At 40.7% G+C, this 16809-nt stretch overlaps 1 protein-coding gene across 2 annotated transcripts in view; it reads right to left on the reverse strand.

Moving 5' to 3' along the window:
• Positions 1 to 225: 225 nt before the first annotated feature.
• Positions 226 to 16809, reverse strand: part of PCMTD1 (protein-L-isoaspartate (D-aspartate) O-methyltransferase domain containing 1) — a 43186-nt gene continuing 26602 nt past the window's right edge. For both annotated transcript variants that reach the window (XM_073583790.1, XM_073583789.1), the window contains exons 5-6: positions 7155 to 7278; positions 226 to 4134 (exon numbers count right to left, since the gene is read on the reverse strand). In XM_073583790.1, the coding sequence (XP_073439891.1) occupies positions 3767 to 4134; positions 7155 to 7278 (492 nt within the window). In that variant the 3' untranslated portion in view covers positions 226 to 3766. The remainder of the gene's footprint in view (positions 4135 to 7154; positions 7279 to 16809) is intronic.

Here is a 16809-nt window from a genome sequence, read left to right on the forward strand (position 1 = left end):
AGAGAAGCATTATCTGGGTAGAAGGGCAAATAGAGCAATTGTAAGTACACAGTGCTGCAATATATTAAGATGACAATTTTGATGGGAGATGCATTCTGTGCGCAGTCCTTTCTTGATAAGTCTTTGGCAGTAATATGGCCGAATAATTAAACATTAGGTAGCAAGGGATAGATAGGTAGACCTGCTTTAGTTTAACTGTGGTCACGCGATAAAAAAAAGGCACCATTTGTTTTTACTTTACTTTTATTGCAATAATGTCCCAATCAACAGCATATGCAAAATGTTCAAATAACCACTTTTTTTTTACTTTTCTATTTTCAGTTAATGCATTTTTAAAGTGGGTGAAAAGGATGAGACAAGCATTTTTCATGAAAAATACATATATATTAACCAAACATTTAAAAATAGTCATGAAATTAGTGTGTATATATATATCTCTCACACATATATATACATATACACACCGCTTGCAAAGAATACAATCAAATGAAAGTGCAGTCAGTCTTTCTACAAAAGCATTTTACATATACAGTTTAAAAACTACCTCAGCTGTCCATTATCCCTGGAGAACCACGTTAGAGACATCACTATGGTTTGGAAAATGCTTAAGAAAAAAAAAAATTAGAAAATTAAAAAAAAAAAAAAAAAAGACAATTGTCTGGCATTACCTATCAATGTGACAAAATGTATAATGCAGAAATAAAACAACATGGGTTCGGGCAGCTATGTCGACCTCAGCAAGAATACACCACACACTAGAAAAGTCATTTTGAAATAAAGCTACGTTTCAATGTCCATTGTAAGAGGGACTTAAGCTATTTTATCAAAGCTTGAACAAGGTTATTGATCGCAAAGGGTATTTACATTTCTAATAACCTGAAAATACGCTAAATTAGTCTTGATATCATCTACAGTCTTCTCTTTCAAATTAAGGTGATTTTGAGATAATATTCTAAAAATATTCTCTATATTGATTCCGCGCATATATAGATCTATGAGCCAACTTTAGATAGAGAGTGACGTTATTTTAGAAGGAATGTTTTACATTGTGCCCCTCCCCAAAAACAATACACTTCCGGTCTTATGTACAGCCATCAATCCAATGAATGCATATTTATACAGTCCTTTTTTTCATGCTACTGTCAACATACAGTAGTTTGGAAATTATTAAGAAGAATCAGTCTGCCAGCGGATTTCGATATCCAGTCTTTTTATGACAAAACCAAAAAAATTGGCTAATAGCGCAAAGCTAAAGAATTCCGTCAGGCCTGTTCATGGTCAAAGTGCCTTTATATTAAAAAGAGGTCTACTTTTACATCCATTTCTCATTGTTTCGATGCACCTAAAATAAATACTTTACAATAAACTATTTTATTTTGAAAATAATTCTCACTTTTGGATCCACAGCTTCTGTGCACAACCATGTGTCTCCATAGTTATAGACTAACAACCCTTGTGTCGTCTAATCCTACAATCGTACGCCTTTCATTTTTCCTCCACTTACTGCTAACACACTGTATACTATTTATAGTAGATTAACAACAAATTGTGGTCTGATGGAAAAGACTATGGCCCAGATTCATCATTTCCAATTTTTGGGGATTTTGTTTTAATGCGTTCTTTTTTTGTCTTGTGGTATCAGTTGCCATTTTTGGCGTCAAATTTTTAAAAATTAATAGATGTGGAGAAGCGGATCTGCAGGCATCTCAACAGATAGAGATGTGAGAAAACACTTGAGAAAGCAGAATATATAATACAGTTTCATTGATAACCCATTTCGAAGTGCACACACTTCATCAGGAAAACCACAGGTACAGAGAATAACAAAAATGCTGCTTAAAAAGGCGTGTGTCTATATATGACGCACACACCTATGTAAACTGCATTTTTTTTTAATTCTTTGTACCTGTGGTTCTTCTGATGAAGGGAGTGCACTTCGAAACGCGTTAAGAAAACTTATCTATTTAACTATATCAAGTGGTTTCTAACATCTCTATCTGTTGAGACGCCAGAAGCAGCATATCCGTTTCTCCACATCATTCCTTTCGAAAGTTGGATATAACAACTTCTGGAGAAGCAGCATCCTTTATTTGTGAGCCCTTCCAAGTGTTGCGCTTTCTCACAACATCGCCAGGTGAGCAATTTCTGTATATTTAAAAATGCCTGTTGTCTGGATAATGCCCTATTTTGCCTTTCTTTGTCCTTCCAGTATTTATTCAAATCCATCAAAACGGTGCACGTGATTCATGGATTTGACGCAAAGTCTGCTTTTTTTTGATCTTGAACAGTTTGTGCCTCCAAAAGTGTCACACTTTGCAAAATGGTTGAAGAATTGTGTGAAAATACTGCCGTACTCAAAAATACACCAGAAGGCGTATGGGGACTGTAGTGAAGTTATACCAACTTTTGTGACATTTTTAAAAAGTTGCAATTGCTGAATTAGAGGAAAAAACATCTGGAATTGTTAAAACTTTGTCCACGTATCGGAAAACAAACAACAAAAAACAAAAACAGGTGAGCACATGTAAAATAGACTTTAAAAAAAAAAAAAAAAAAAAAGACACAAACAGAATAATGAATCGGATGCAAACTAAAAAAGGCACAATCAATAAAGAAGCGGGGCCCGGGATAAGACTACAGATGATAGGACTGTCATCTGTAACTATGGAGACACAGGTTTTTTTTTATTATTTATTAGTTCCACTAAAAAAAAAAAAAAGGTGTAACGGAAATTTTACTTACAAGATCGTATACTTTCATGATCCCCCACTGAAATACTTAATCTAGGTTTCATGGAGGGAAAAACCTCCTGAAAAATCAGTGAATAAGCCTTACTATATTACACAGAAATTGCAAATGAAGAGGACATTTAAAAGACATTGTATCACAGTGTGAATGTTCCTACATGACTGGTAATAGTAAGGAATCTTTTTCTAGAAGTAGACAACACGGCAGATTGGGGAGCTGGATGGAATAGTTAATAGACATGCTGCAGTACAATTCATTTCGCTCTCCCTAAACATGATCACAACAAAACTTCCATGGACACATTGAACATTGGCTTTTAGGAACCAATCCGTTGGGAATTTGTAATCAAGGTTTGGATGTAGATAGTCAACACAGGATACGCAAGACACATTAGGAATATAGAAAACATCGAGGTTTCATTACTTCTGAAAGAGATGGTAACAAACAATTGTTATTCTCAATGAAATATTATTTCCATATTGGACACTTCTAATTTTTTTTTCCTTAGAAAATCACAAAAAATTGTGGCGTTCACAATAAATTATCTTTCGCTAAACTATTGCACTTGTCACTTTTTTTTTTTTTTACTGGCGTATATAAAATGAAGGACTAATGATATGAAACCATCAGAATGGAATGTTCCATTGTGGCTTGTGAGGTTTATGTGATTGAAATGGCTTTTATGACTAATCAGACCCTTTTCTAATTTGCCTTGTTCTGTATATAGATAACGGCCTCTGAACGCTTTCACCCTAGAACAAGTGATACTACAAAGCAGTAACTTGTTACAGATAAAAATGTGTTTTCAGTTTTTCTTAAAATGTGGTAAAAAATATAAAGCCTGTAAAAACAAAGCTACGGTAACTCAATGAATGGAGATAAGACCGTGTCGGTGTCCACTGGATCTGTTGCTGAAAGACATAAGTGCCAAATTGTTTATTAACAAATGCTACATTTTCAAGAAAAAAAAAAAAATGAAATATCAGCAGGCAATAAAGTTTCATATTCAAGTGCGTCATCATTTCTCTCTGTAATAGGTCAAGTATGCCTTTAAAGATTCAGGGAGAGGCAAGCTCAGAATTCTCTCTCGAAGAAGGTTCTGTGGAGGATCCTCAACTTTCAAAGTTTCAATGTGATCCTTTTCTTCTTCTTTACTGTCCTCATCAATCTTTTCATCATCATCGCTATCTAAGGCTTGAGGAATTAGCTGATTTCCTACAAATACATAGGTGTTTATGCGACGTCTACGGCAACGCCGCCTTTTCCGTTTCGGAGGTGCTTTCGGAGGAATGCCTTTGGCCTGCATCTCATCGTTTATGCAGTTCCTAAGTGTACGACGAATATAGATACGAGCCAAGTCTTGTAGGCTTCTCACTGTACAGGCAGCTAGAAGAAAAAATATATGTATTTAACGGCAGACAATATTAGCTGTAAATACAAAATCTACATCACTAGCCACATAACAGTCATAGCAGTACTCAATATACATGTAGCATGCTCCTCAAGTTAGAGCTAGGAGATTTTGTGAAGATTTACTCTGTTTTTGTTTAGTGGTTTAGGTGATAACTTGTTGATTGGTTGGGGTTCGTCCATTAGGACAGACAGCAATTGGCAGAACGGGGCACTTCTAAATCACCATTAGGATGGATGGGCAGTGTGTATATTAGACCAGGGTTCCCCAACTCCAGTCCTCAAGGCCCACCAACAGATCATGTTTTCAGGATTTCCTTAGTATTGCTCAGGTGATAATTGCTTCACCTGTGCAATACAAAGGAAATCCTGAAAACATGATCTGTTGGTGGGCCTTGAGGACTGGAGTTGGGGAACCCTGTATTAGACCACTGTTCCATTCTCTGCCTACAAGGTTGCTGAGTGTAGCATTCAGCTTTTTGTGGTAGCTCCATAGATAATGAATGGAGCAGTCTGAACTTACGGTAGCTTACCTGGGGGGGGGGGGGGGGGGAGGCGGTGGTGGATCGGAGTCACATGAGGCAGGATTCCTACTGTAGGAAGCTGCCAGCGGTGGTGAAAGTGGAACGATGCTGTGGACTCTGGGAAGGAGGAGGGGGTGTCCTGGCCATGTGAGGCTGCAGATCCTGGGCTGTAAGGAGGAGTGTCAGTGGCGAGGCAGAATGGAGTGCATCGATTTCCCGGCAGTGGACTTCAGGGACATCACTGCTGGAGGCAGGCGCATGTGCAGATTAAGATCCAGAGGCCAAATCAATGCACAGAGCAGTGACTCCGTTCCTGTCTCATCATTGACACCCCTCCTTCCAGCCCAGGGCCCACAGAATTGATCCACTTCTACCACTACCAGCTTCCTGCAGCAGGGAAAGGGCCCTGCTTCACACCTGTAAGCTACATTCAGACTAAAACTTCTGTCATTGTTAAAATACTTCTGGACCCAACTGTGCACATACTCTGCATACAGTAGCATAGCCTACCAAAGAAAAATTCAATGAGGCAGTAATATGAAAAGATTAGGAAGGTCTTGTGGGAACTGCTCAGCTGAGCTTTGTATACCTAAAATTTGTACCGTAAAGAAGTTGTTCTAGAATGAAATTTAGCATTTCTCTGTCTAATCATTGCCATTACAGACTAATTATATTGTTCCCTGGTGTTCTTTGTATACCCCTTAATAATGTCACCCTAAATTGCAAAATACTGGTGACCACACATGCCCAGTAGCTATATTCTACTACGTGAATCTTCTTATACACGGACAGTAGAATATTTTCGACTTAGCGCTCAGCCAGTAAGAATCAGTTATAGAGGCGTCTTTTTTTTACTAGCATTCAATACATTATGGGATGTTCAGAAAGGGAATCAAAAGAACACCAAGAGGACACCAATTATTTATTTATTATGCTTGCTTATATAGCACCATCATATTCTGCAGCACTTTACATACATTATTATCATCATCATCATCATCGTCCACATTGGGGCTCACAATTTAAATTCTCTATCAGTATGTTTTTGGAGTGTGGGAGGAAACTGGAGTACTTGGTGGAATCCCACACGAAAAAGGTGAGGACATACAAACTCATTGCAGATGGGTGGGATCTGAACCCAGGACCCAAGGCTACAGGGCTAGCCACTGAGCCAACAAGTTGGTAACAGCAATATCTATAAAAAAAAGCATTCTTTTACTGTTTTCAATAGAAGACTTTGCGTGATCTAAATTGAGATTAATATTTCACTGTGGGGCCAGCCAGCTTGCTTTTGAGATTTTTCTTAACTTAAGGTACACTTAAAGGGAATCGGTCACCAGGTTTTCAAAATATAAAAGAAAGCCAGCACCTGTAAGCCACGTTTTACAGCATTTTAGTATTCTGTATGTATTTTCTGTATGTATATACAGCATTCTAATATTCTGTATGTATGTCCCTAATCCTGTATGCAAGAAGCAAAATAAAGCTTTTATTATACTCACAGACGGTGTGATCCGGACCAATGGGCATCAAGCGCGGGCGCCCTTCTCTCTGCCCTGCCGAGGGCAGAGCAAAGTACTGTTGTGCGCATGCGTCAGTTTTAACTTTGGATCATCAGAGTTCTTTGATATTTCCTGGTGCATGCTCACTACAGTACTTTGATCTGCCCTCTTCAAGGCACAGAAAAATGGTCCTGCACATGAGAGCGTTGAGGGTCACTGTGTGGTAAACGTAGGATGTGTCAATCATATGAAGCAGGGAAGGAGGAAGGCGGTTATAAGAAGAGAGGAGGCAGGGGATCAAGGCCATAGACACTCATTGGACCAGACTGCTCCATCTGGGAGTATAATAAAAGCCCTTTTTTGTGCCTTGCATAGGGAATTGAGGACAAACATATAGAGCACTAGAATGCTGTAATAGAGGGCTTAAAGGTGCTGGCAGTACTTTATAATGAGAAATCAGTGACTGGTTCCTTTTAAGGTGGATGTGTCATCAGAATATACTACCCTATGTAAAGGCAAGAAAGTACGAGGATAGTCCAACTCAAATATCTAGAAAAATTTTTTTCAAAAAAATGTATTGTGCCATTCGGCTAACAGAGGCAATCATAATATACACCGGACACAGTTTATGAGTCCAGTATATTCATGAGAACAGCCCGCCACCATCTCCCGAGCCACAGTCAGCTGTAATTAATGCTGGCCGCCATGTATCTGCATGCATAGGGCAACATAGAAGTGGCCCCACATCAAAGTGGATTTCCAGTAGTAGAAAAACTTGGATGGTTTCTTCTAATAAACACGTGCCAGTGTATTGTATGTGGCATTGCAGCTAAACGTCATTAAACTGAATACGTGAACTTGTCTGATGATGATCTGCAAAAACGCAGTTATTTTGGCAATCCCTTTAATAATACAAGATGCGTTATTTCTTCTGTCAAAATGAAGATATTATATACAGATGAAAACTTACGCAATTTCACAGTTTCAGATTTGTGATTGTCATTCTTACTCGGTTGCATCAAAGGAGCAAAAGAAACCGCTAAAATGTTCTTACTTTCCCATGTATTCTGTCCTGTTCTCTGGATCTGTGTGAGCTAAGGAATTGAAACCAAGCTTGTTAATATTGTCAGACAATCGTGTGCTACAATGGTGCATTGTGTGATTATTGCAAATAGGTTGTGGAGGAAATCCTGTGTGATCAGGAAGGCGGAGAAAAAGAACAAATGCAATGCGATTTATCCACTTAATATGTACAAATACATTCACAGGTTTAGCAGAATAATGAGGTTTTTAAAGTAGCAATGGTCACCAACCATGAGGGCTCTTTTCCCCCCCTAACAGCTATGCATAGTAAATAAGGGTGGTGTTGTGAATGGAAGGAATAGAAACGCGCCTTTAAAAGCAAATGGTTAAAATCCCACTGAAAGTCATGTTTTGGCAAGACTTCAAAAGGAGATAAGTATTTACTGTATGCAGAATGTCAAATTAACAGTGTTGTAATGCCTTGTAAAAGTGATCATGTGTAAAGGTTTTCTTTTATAAATATTAAAAAAAAAAATCAACTAAAGAAAAAAAAGTTGAAATCTTTTCCTTTTTCCATTCTGAAAAAAAATATAAATAAAACGTCTCAGTCTACAAAAAAGTGATCTCCGTTGTTTAATCCATTTGTTATATAAAGCAATTTTTTTGGTTCTCACCCAAGAAAAAAAAAATTATCCAAGTTATGGGTCTCAAAAAATATTGAGACAAAGCAAATTACAAATTTTTTTTAAACCATTAAATTATATCAAAAACACCTATATAAATTTTGCATTGCCATAAATCATACTGACCTGCGGAATAAAGTAACCAGGTTGTTTTTTTGCACAATAAATGCTGCAAAAACAAAACCCAAAATACAATAGAGGAATTGCTTTTTTCCACCATTTACGTTTCCCCTACTTTAATACTTTTCGATATATTGTATAATTCAAAACCATAAGGCTGTGTGCCCACGTTGTGCTTTTTATGCGTTTCCACAGCGGCAAGGCCGCCGCGGAAACGCTTAAAAAACACTAGTTAAAACGAACCCCATGCAATCCTATGGGATTCCGCATTTGCTGTGCCAATGCTGCGGATTTTTCCACTGCGGATTCGCATTGCTGAAAAATCCGCAGCATGTCCATTAATTTTGCGGAATAGCGGCAATTCCACCGCCACAGGATTGCATTGAAACGCTCACTTTACGCAAGTGACTATGCCCACCATGCGTAAAGTGAGTGCTTCATGTGTGGATGGTACCCAGGGTCTGGAGGAGAGGAGAATCTCCTCCATGCCCTGGGTACCATAATCCTGTAAAAAATAGAATTAAAATAAAAAAAATAGGGATATACTTACCCTCTGTCGGCCCTCGGAGTCCTCAGCGGTGCTTCCCAGGCATGCTTTGCGACAAAATGACATTTGCGACATTGCGTTCGTGACGTCACAAAGGTCATTCTCGCAAAGCACGCCTGGGCACATAACGAACCGGGAGCGCTGCTGAGGACTGGGAGCACCACTGAGGAGATCGGGGACCGACAGAAGGTGAGTATATCCATTTTTTTAAAATTATTTTTAACCTTCTATCTTTTACTATTGATGCTGCATAGGCAGCATCAATAGTAAAAAGTTGGTCACACTTGTCAAGCACTTTGTTTGACAAGTGTGACCAACCTGTCAAATCACTTTTCCAAGCGATGCTTCAAATCGCTTGGAAAAGCGCTTGCATTCCGTTAGCTATAAATGCTTGCATAAGGCTGGTTTCACATTTGTGTTTTTTTTCGCGGTAATTTAGCGCTAAATAGCGCATGCGTTTTTTTTTCCTATACTTTGCATGGGATGCGCTTATGTGCGCATACACATGCGTTTGTACGCGTTTTACCGCGCATGCGTTTTTTTGCGGTATGCGCTCGGGCGCACAAAATGCAACTTGTTGCATTTTTTGTGCGTCCGATTTGCCTCAAAAAAACGCATGCGCGCGCAATGCGTTTTTTTACAGCAAGACACCCATTATAAGTCTATGGTGAGCATATGTGCGCATTGGCATGCTTATGTATGCGTTTTTTTGCACATGCGTTTTTTTTTTTACCATTAGTTTAGACAATGGAATTTAGGGGTTTGGGTAAAGTTAGGGTTAGTTAAGGGGGTTTAGGGTTAGGGTTAGGGTTAAGTATGGTTTGGTTAAGGGTTAGGGTCAGGGTTAGGGTTAAGTATGGTTTGGTTAAGGGTTAGGGTCAGGGTTAGGGTCAGGGTTAGGGTTAAGGTTAGGTATGGTTTGGTTAAGGGTTAGGGTTAAGTATGGTTTGGTTAAGGGTTAGGGTCAGGGTTAGGGTCAGGGTTAGGGTCAGGGTTAGGGTCAGGGTTAAGTATGGTTTGGTTAAGGGTTAGGGTTAGGGTCAGGGTCAGGGTTAGGGTTAGTAAAGTCATGGTTTGGGTTAGTGTGAGTGGCCACCTAATGTTGGAAAAAAACGCAAACGCGGTAAAAACGCACTAAAAACGCATACAAACGCTTAAAAACGCTGCGTTTTTTTCATGCATGCTCATAAAAATGCTTGAAAAAAACGCAGCAGTTGTATGCTTTTGTATGCGTTTTTCAATGCGTTTTTTTGCGGGAAAAACGCGCTGCAAAAAAAAGCAAGTGTGAAACAGGCCTTACGCATGTATTTTGCGGGAAAATGCATGCAAATTCCGCATACGTTTTAACCGCGCCGGGGAATTTCTGCAATGTGGGAACATAGCCTTACTCATCCCGCAAAAAAGGGAAGCCTTCATATGGCTAGATTGACTGAAAAGTTTTTGTTCATATAAAAATGAAAAAAAAAAACCCCGCAAAAAATGGAAACTGAACGCGACAGCAAAGAGTTAAAAAAAAAAAAAAATTACCTGTTTACTACTATCCTGTATTATTTACACGGGACCTGCCATTAAAAAAAAAAAAAAAAAGTACCTGTTGTAAATGAAGCTGGTTTATTTTTTGCTATACATGTTAAATTTTTTTAGCGTGTACTGGAACACCACAAAAACAACCAGAGGAAAAAAAAAAAAAAAAAAAAAGAACATCAATTGGACATCATTTCACTCAAAACCCCCAAAATGAGCAGAACAAAATTGTTGTCACGTTTCCAAAATTGTGGGTAAACAACTTTGTTTCAGACCTGTGATGCTCGTTTAAACTCACCTGTGGCAAGTAACAAGTGTGGGCAATATGAAAATCACACCTAAAACCACACTAAAGCATGTAGAGCAGAAAACAGAAAATTGTCTGAGGACTTGAGAACCAAAATTGTTGAAAAATATCAACAATCTCAAGGTTATATGTCTATCGCCAGAGAGCTTGATGTTCCTTGGTTAACAGTGCGCAACATAAATCAAGAAGTTTACAACCCATGACACCGTAGTTATTCTCCCTGGGGGTGGACAGAAGAGAAAATTTGATCAAAAGATTTAAATGCAGAATAGTCCGGATGGTGGATAAGCAACCCCAATCAAGTTACAAAGAAATTCAAGCTGTCCTGCAGGCTCAGGGTGCATCAGCGTCAGGGTGAATTATCCGTCAACATTTGAATGAAATGAAATTGTTGTGAATTCCCTTGCTCGAAGTTCTGAGCCAAAGCTCCCTCTGCTCCCTCTGGTGGTTACTGAGAATAGTGGAGCTGGCCAAGTGGGTGGAAGTTCTCCACCTGACGACAATAATTGGGAACCTGAGATTACTGGCTGGGAGCATATAATTGAGCTGGCTGCTCTTGGAGGTTGCTGGTGATTTCCTCTGTGTGCATTTGAAGTTCTTTTGTCCCCTGCCTGATCTGCATGGTTCAGCTAAGTGATTCTTTTGCTAATCCTTTGCATCTAACCTGGTTGTGTCTTATTTTTGCTTTCTGTTTTGCTGCTAGGGTTCAGCATGCTCCCTGCTGGGGGCAGCGCTGGGCCCTGCTTCATATGTTGCAGCTTGTTCAGTCCCCTGTTATGTTAGTATCTTTTTGCTTTGCTGCCAGTTAATACCAGAGTGCTGATCTAGTGGGGGTGAGGTCGTGTGACCTCAGGCTTTTTGTATATCAGAAGTGTTGGACTTTTTCAGGGTTTTGTGCGTGATTGCAGACAGTATCTTTTCTGTCCTGTCTAGACAGCTTGGGCCCCACTGTTTGCTCAGTCTGCTCTCTGCCTGTGTTTGTGTCTCATCTTGTCTCACCGACAATATATGTTTGGGGGTTGTCTATTCCTTTGGGGATCTGCTCCGGGGCAGTTTAGATGTCATCTGTCTGTCTTTAGGCTTAGTTAGTCCTCCAGCTGTGACGAAGCATCTAGGGCATCGTAGGAATGCTCCACGGCTACTGCTAGTTTTGTGGATAGGATCAGGGGTCTGCAATCCGCTTAGGTACCAACCTCTGACAGATGAAAAAAAAAAAAAAATTAAACTGCAGTTCGCCAAAATGTACACAAGTCATCCTTATGGAAAAGCGTCTTGGGGATAGATGAGACCAAGACAGAGCTTTTTGGTAAATCACATCATTCTACTGTTTATCAAAAATGGAATGAGGCCTACAAAGAACAGAACAGGGCACCTACAGTCAAATATGGTGGAGGTTCAATGATGTTTTGGGGTTGTTTTACTGCCACTGGCATTGGATGCCTTGACTGTGTGCAAGCCATATTAAAATATGTAGATTACCAAAGGATTTTGGGTCACAATGAAGTGCCCAGTGTCAGAAAGCTGGGTTTGCATCTTAGGTCATGGGTCTTCCAGCAGGACAATGACCACAAACATACTTCAAGAAGCACTTAGAAATGGATAGAAACGAAGCGCTCAAGAGTTCTGAAGTGGTCAGCAATGAGTCCGCATCTAGATCACATTGAACACCTGTGGAGAGATCTTAAAATTGCTGTTGGGAGAAGGCACCCTTCAAATATGAGAGACCTGGAGCAGCTAGCAAAAGAAGAGTGGCCCAAAAATCCAGTTGAGAAGTGTAAGAAGCTTGTTGGTGAGTACAGGAAGCGACTGATTGCAGTTATTTATTCATAAGGGTGTGCAACCAAATATGAAGTTGAGAGTGCCAACAATTTTGTCAGGGCCATTTTGGGGGTTTAGTGTGATATGTCCAATTTGCATTTTTTTCTCTGGTTTTTTTTTTTTTTTTGGTGTTGTTCCAATACACCCAAAAGGAAATAAACATGTGTAACAAAACACACATAATTGCAATAGTTTTCTGGGAGAAATACTTCATTTTTCTGGAACAATTTCAAGATTGACAACACTTTCTCCCATGATTGTATTTATGTCTAAATGTGCAAGACCCTCACGTTTTGCAACTTTTTTTTCCCAGCTTTCATCTTTCTTCAGGAGCTCCCATAGGATGTTCATTGTGTAAAACACGCTGGGACACACGCAGAGAGCTGAACTGAACTTTCATATACTGTATGTCAGAGGCATCAAGCAGGGTTGGCCATGGCCATAGTCTCTTAGTCAGACTGGAATACACTGATTAGCATATGACTTTTTTTTTTTTTTTTTTTTAACAGGATGGCAAACTGGAGTATAGGGTGAAATTCACTGGATGCAACAACACAATACATGTCATGTTATTCTTGTGATGTCTGAAGGGTAAGTTCACCTCAGTGCAGGTCTGTTTCATAACACATGATACAATTGACTTCATTATCTGTGTGCATAGTCAGTTTCAAAATTATGGAGGAGTTTAAACTTAATAGATTTGCCAAAGGAACAATATCTTTCAAAAAACTTAAAGGGTATTTTTCCACCATGTCAATATTTTTTTTACAAAGCACAATATCTGCAAAAACTATTGCTCACATACAGTACAAGACGAAGTTTTGTTCTTGAAACTGTTTTTCTATCTTCTTCTGCCCCTTGGTGCATCTAGCTTTACATAGCTGAATGGGCAGTCCTAATCTTATCTGTTAAAATTATATTTCTCAGCAGCACATTGCTTCTCCTCAGTACTGCAGGACCCTCCCTCTGCTCTCCTCTGTGCTTCCAGATATAGTTAGATCTTAACCCCTTACTGACGGGTCAATTTTTTGAAATCGGACCATTGTCACTTTGTCGTAATAACCCTGGAATGCTTCAACATATTGCAGTGATTCGGAGATTGTTTTTGCACATGTGAGGCAGTGACCGAAGTCATATGTGAGGGTTGCTATGTGTCCCCCAGGATGCGCTCAGAAGCGTATTAGATCCGCTGGAGTGCCTTGTGGTCACAGAAGCGTGCCTGTGAGTCACAAGGCAGAATAGAAGTAAGTTTGAACCTGGTCAAGTTATTTTGACCAAGGAGCTTGTTCAGGAAAACCTGGTATGGGCTTTTATTTTTGAAACGGACTGCAGGAAGGTAGTGGGGTCCGGTCCGTTTCCTCCAGCCCAGACCTTATAAGTGGCCTATGGCTGCAGATTGGAGTGAAGGAAAAAAAAACCCTGCAGGAAGAGTTTGGATATCTAAGTTTTGGTCTTGCAAGCAGACAGAGCAGTTGGTCTGCAGAGAACTGCCTGTATGAGGCAACACAGGGCCTAGCGGAGCCAAAGGGTCTGGCATCCCTGTGTACACAGCAGTGCGGTCGCTCACGGCAATCAGTCCCGGACTGTCTTTTGTTTTGCCGGTGGCGATCCGGAGTATACAGCGTGTTGTGCACTGTGTGAGATTTTGGAAATTAAACACGTTTTGTTTTGAACTTGCTTGGGTCACTGCCTCATCACTGCACAGCGTGGACCCCGCTGCACTACACGCAACAAATCATATTTTATGATAAAAGTAAATTTACTTTGATATTTTTATAAATAAAACGCATCAGAAATTTTGCAAAAAAAAAAAAAATTTAAATTGCAATTTTCAAACTTTGAATGATTATCCCTTTAACCTCTTAACGACCAGGGGTATTTTTGGTTTTGCATTTTCATTTTTCCCTCCCCTTCTTTCCAGAGCCATAACTTTTTATTTTTCCGTCAATACGCCCATGTGAGGGCTTATTTTTGCGGGACGAGTTGTACTTTTGAACGACACCATTTGTTTTACCATGTTGTGTACTACAAAACGGGAAAAAAATTCCAAGTGCGGTGAAATTGCAAAAAAAAGAAGAAGTGCAAACCCACACTTGTTTTTGGCTTGTTTTTTTTTGCTAGGTTCACTAAATGCTAAAAGTGACCTGCCATTATGAGTCTCCAGGTCATTACGAGTTCATAGACACCAAAGGCTTTAATTTTTTTGCAGGCCGAGCTAACGCTTTTAAGGTTACCCCTTTTGTGTAGATACGTTCTTTTGATCGCCCATTGCCTTTTAATGCAATGTCACAGTAATTCTGGTGTTTTGATTTTTCTCGCTACGCCGTTTAGCGATCGGGTTAATCCTTTTTTTATTGATAGATCAGGTGATTCTGAACGTGGCGATACCAAGTATGTGTGATTTTTTTTTTTTTGTTTTATTTTGAATGGGGCGAAAGGGGGGGGCAATTTAAACTTTTAATTTTTTTTAAAAACTTTTTTTTTTAATTTTGCCATGCTTTAATAACCTCCATGGGAGGCTGGAAGCATCCCATACGATCGGCTCTGCTACATTTAGGCGATGAGCAGATCGCCTATATGTAGCTGAATTACTGCATTGCTATGAGCGCCGACTACCGGGTGGCGCTCATAGCAATACGGCATCAACAACCATAGAGGTCTCCAACGCATCGCTAACCCCCGATCACGTGACGGGGTCAGCGATGCGCACATTTTCCGGCGCTTGTTAAATGTCGCTGTCAGCTTTTGACAACGGCGTTTAACTAGTTAATAGGCGCAGGTGGATCGCGATTCGAGTTGAGCGAAACAGGTAGGTCAGATTTAAAAGTCGCCGACTTTCGTCAAAGTTGGGTTTCGCCGAGCGAAGCCCGACCATAGCGTGAGGTCCGCCATGTGGTCGTCGACCCGAGCGCCAAAGTCGGATTTCACAGAATGCTTGCAGTGCACGTGACTTTTTTTTCAGCCAATGGGCAAGGACGGAGAGAGAGGGAGAGAGGGAGAGAGGGAGAGAGGGAGAGAGGGAGAGAGGGAGAGAGGGAGAGAGGGAGAGAGGGAGAGAGGGAGAGAGGGAGAGAGGGAGAGAGGGAGAGAGGGAGAGAGGGAGAGAGGGAGAGAGGGAGAGAGGGAGAGAGGGAGAGAGGGAGAGAGGGAGAGAGGGAGAGAGGGAGAGAGGGAGAGAGGGAGAGAGGGAGAGAGGGAGAGAGGGAGAGAGGGAGAGAGGGAGAGAGGGAGAGAGGGAAGCGGTCCGGCACTCCCTGCCGACTTTGCTTCCCCATTAACTTGCATTGGGTTTCGTGTTTCTGTCGGACCTTCGCCTTTTCCCGATAGTTGGATGATTTCATTCGACTCGACTTTTGAGAAAGTCTGGTTTCATGAAACCCGACTCGACCGTAAAAAAGGCAAAGTCGCTCATCTCTAATCGCGATTCCACTTGCGCCTATTGCGGGCACATATCAGCTGACATGTCCCGGCTTTGATGCGAGCTCACGCCGGAGCAATCATCAAAGCAGGGGAGACGTCCAATGGCGTGCTATGCCAGTCACTGGACATTAAAGGGTTAATCCAGATAGTTATAGGAAAAAAACAATTAATAAATAACATTTTCCGCATATCTATTTTACATCAGAACCATTTGTAAAGTTTGGCTTTATTTTGTTAGCATTTTAGAAGGTTTAAAAATGAAGCAGTCATTTTTAATTTTTACAATGAAATTTACAAAACGTATTTTTTTCAGGGACCTATTCAGTTTTGAAGTGACTTTGGGGGTCCTATATATTGGAAACCCCCAAATGTGATACCATTCTAAACCCGGCCCCTTCAACGCATTCAAAATTGCTTTTAAGTAGTTCATTAACCCTTCAGGTGCTTTTCAGGAATTCATGCAAAGTGGCATGATCGGAATTAAAAAGTTTATTTTTACCATTTAAATTTTGTTAACTTTTGAACAGGTCACTATAGCTGGCAGACTTTAACGCCATTATTTAGCTATGAATTGCCATGGCAAACATCAGGACCACAAGATCAAGATCTCAGGGTGCCAATGGGGTTAAAGAAGCCACCACACTATGTTAACCATCTATATGCAGTAGTCACTATTTACAGCAGCATTTAAGGGGTAAGGCTAGTTTCACACTAGCCTTCGGCAGAGCTGCGTAGTTCCTCCATGAAGCTCCGCCCACTGCCGCACCTCCTCCGGTCAGCTCCACCAATGTCTTAATGCGGCCTGTGTACTTATCTTTAACATTGGGTACGCAGGCCGTGCGGATGTATGCGGATGCGTCCGCATGCGTTGTTTTGAGTATGTGGTGACCCGCGTCGAAAGCAACGTGCTGCAATTTGTTGCGGTCACCGCATCGTCAAAGCGACGCATGCGGACGCATCCGCACGGCCTGCGTATCCAATGTTAAAGATGGTACGCAGGCCGTATGCAAACGTAGGCAGAGCTGACCGTAAGAGGTGCGACAGTGGACGGAACTTCACGGAGTAACTATGCAGCCCTCCGCAGCTCTGCCGAACGCAAGTGTGAAACTAGCCTTAGACGACAATAGTAGATGCCAACACTGATCATAGCTGATGCAGCAAGTTTTCAGCTATAGTATACAGC

Source organism: Dendrobates tinctorius, unplaced genomic scaffold, assembly GCF_039654945.1.
Source record: "Dendrobates tinctorius isolate UK_male_01 unplaced genomic scaffold, ASM3965494v1 ptg000081l, whole genome shotgun sequence".
Classification (NCBI taxonomy): domain Eukaryota; kingdom Metazoa; phylum Chordata; class Amphibia; order Anura; family Dendrobatidae; genus Dendrobates; species Dendrobates tinctorius.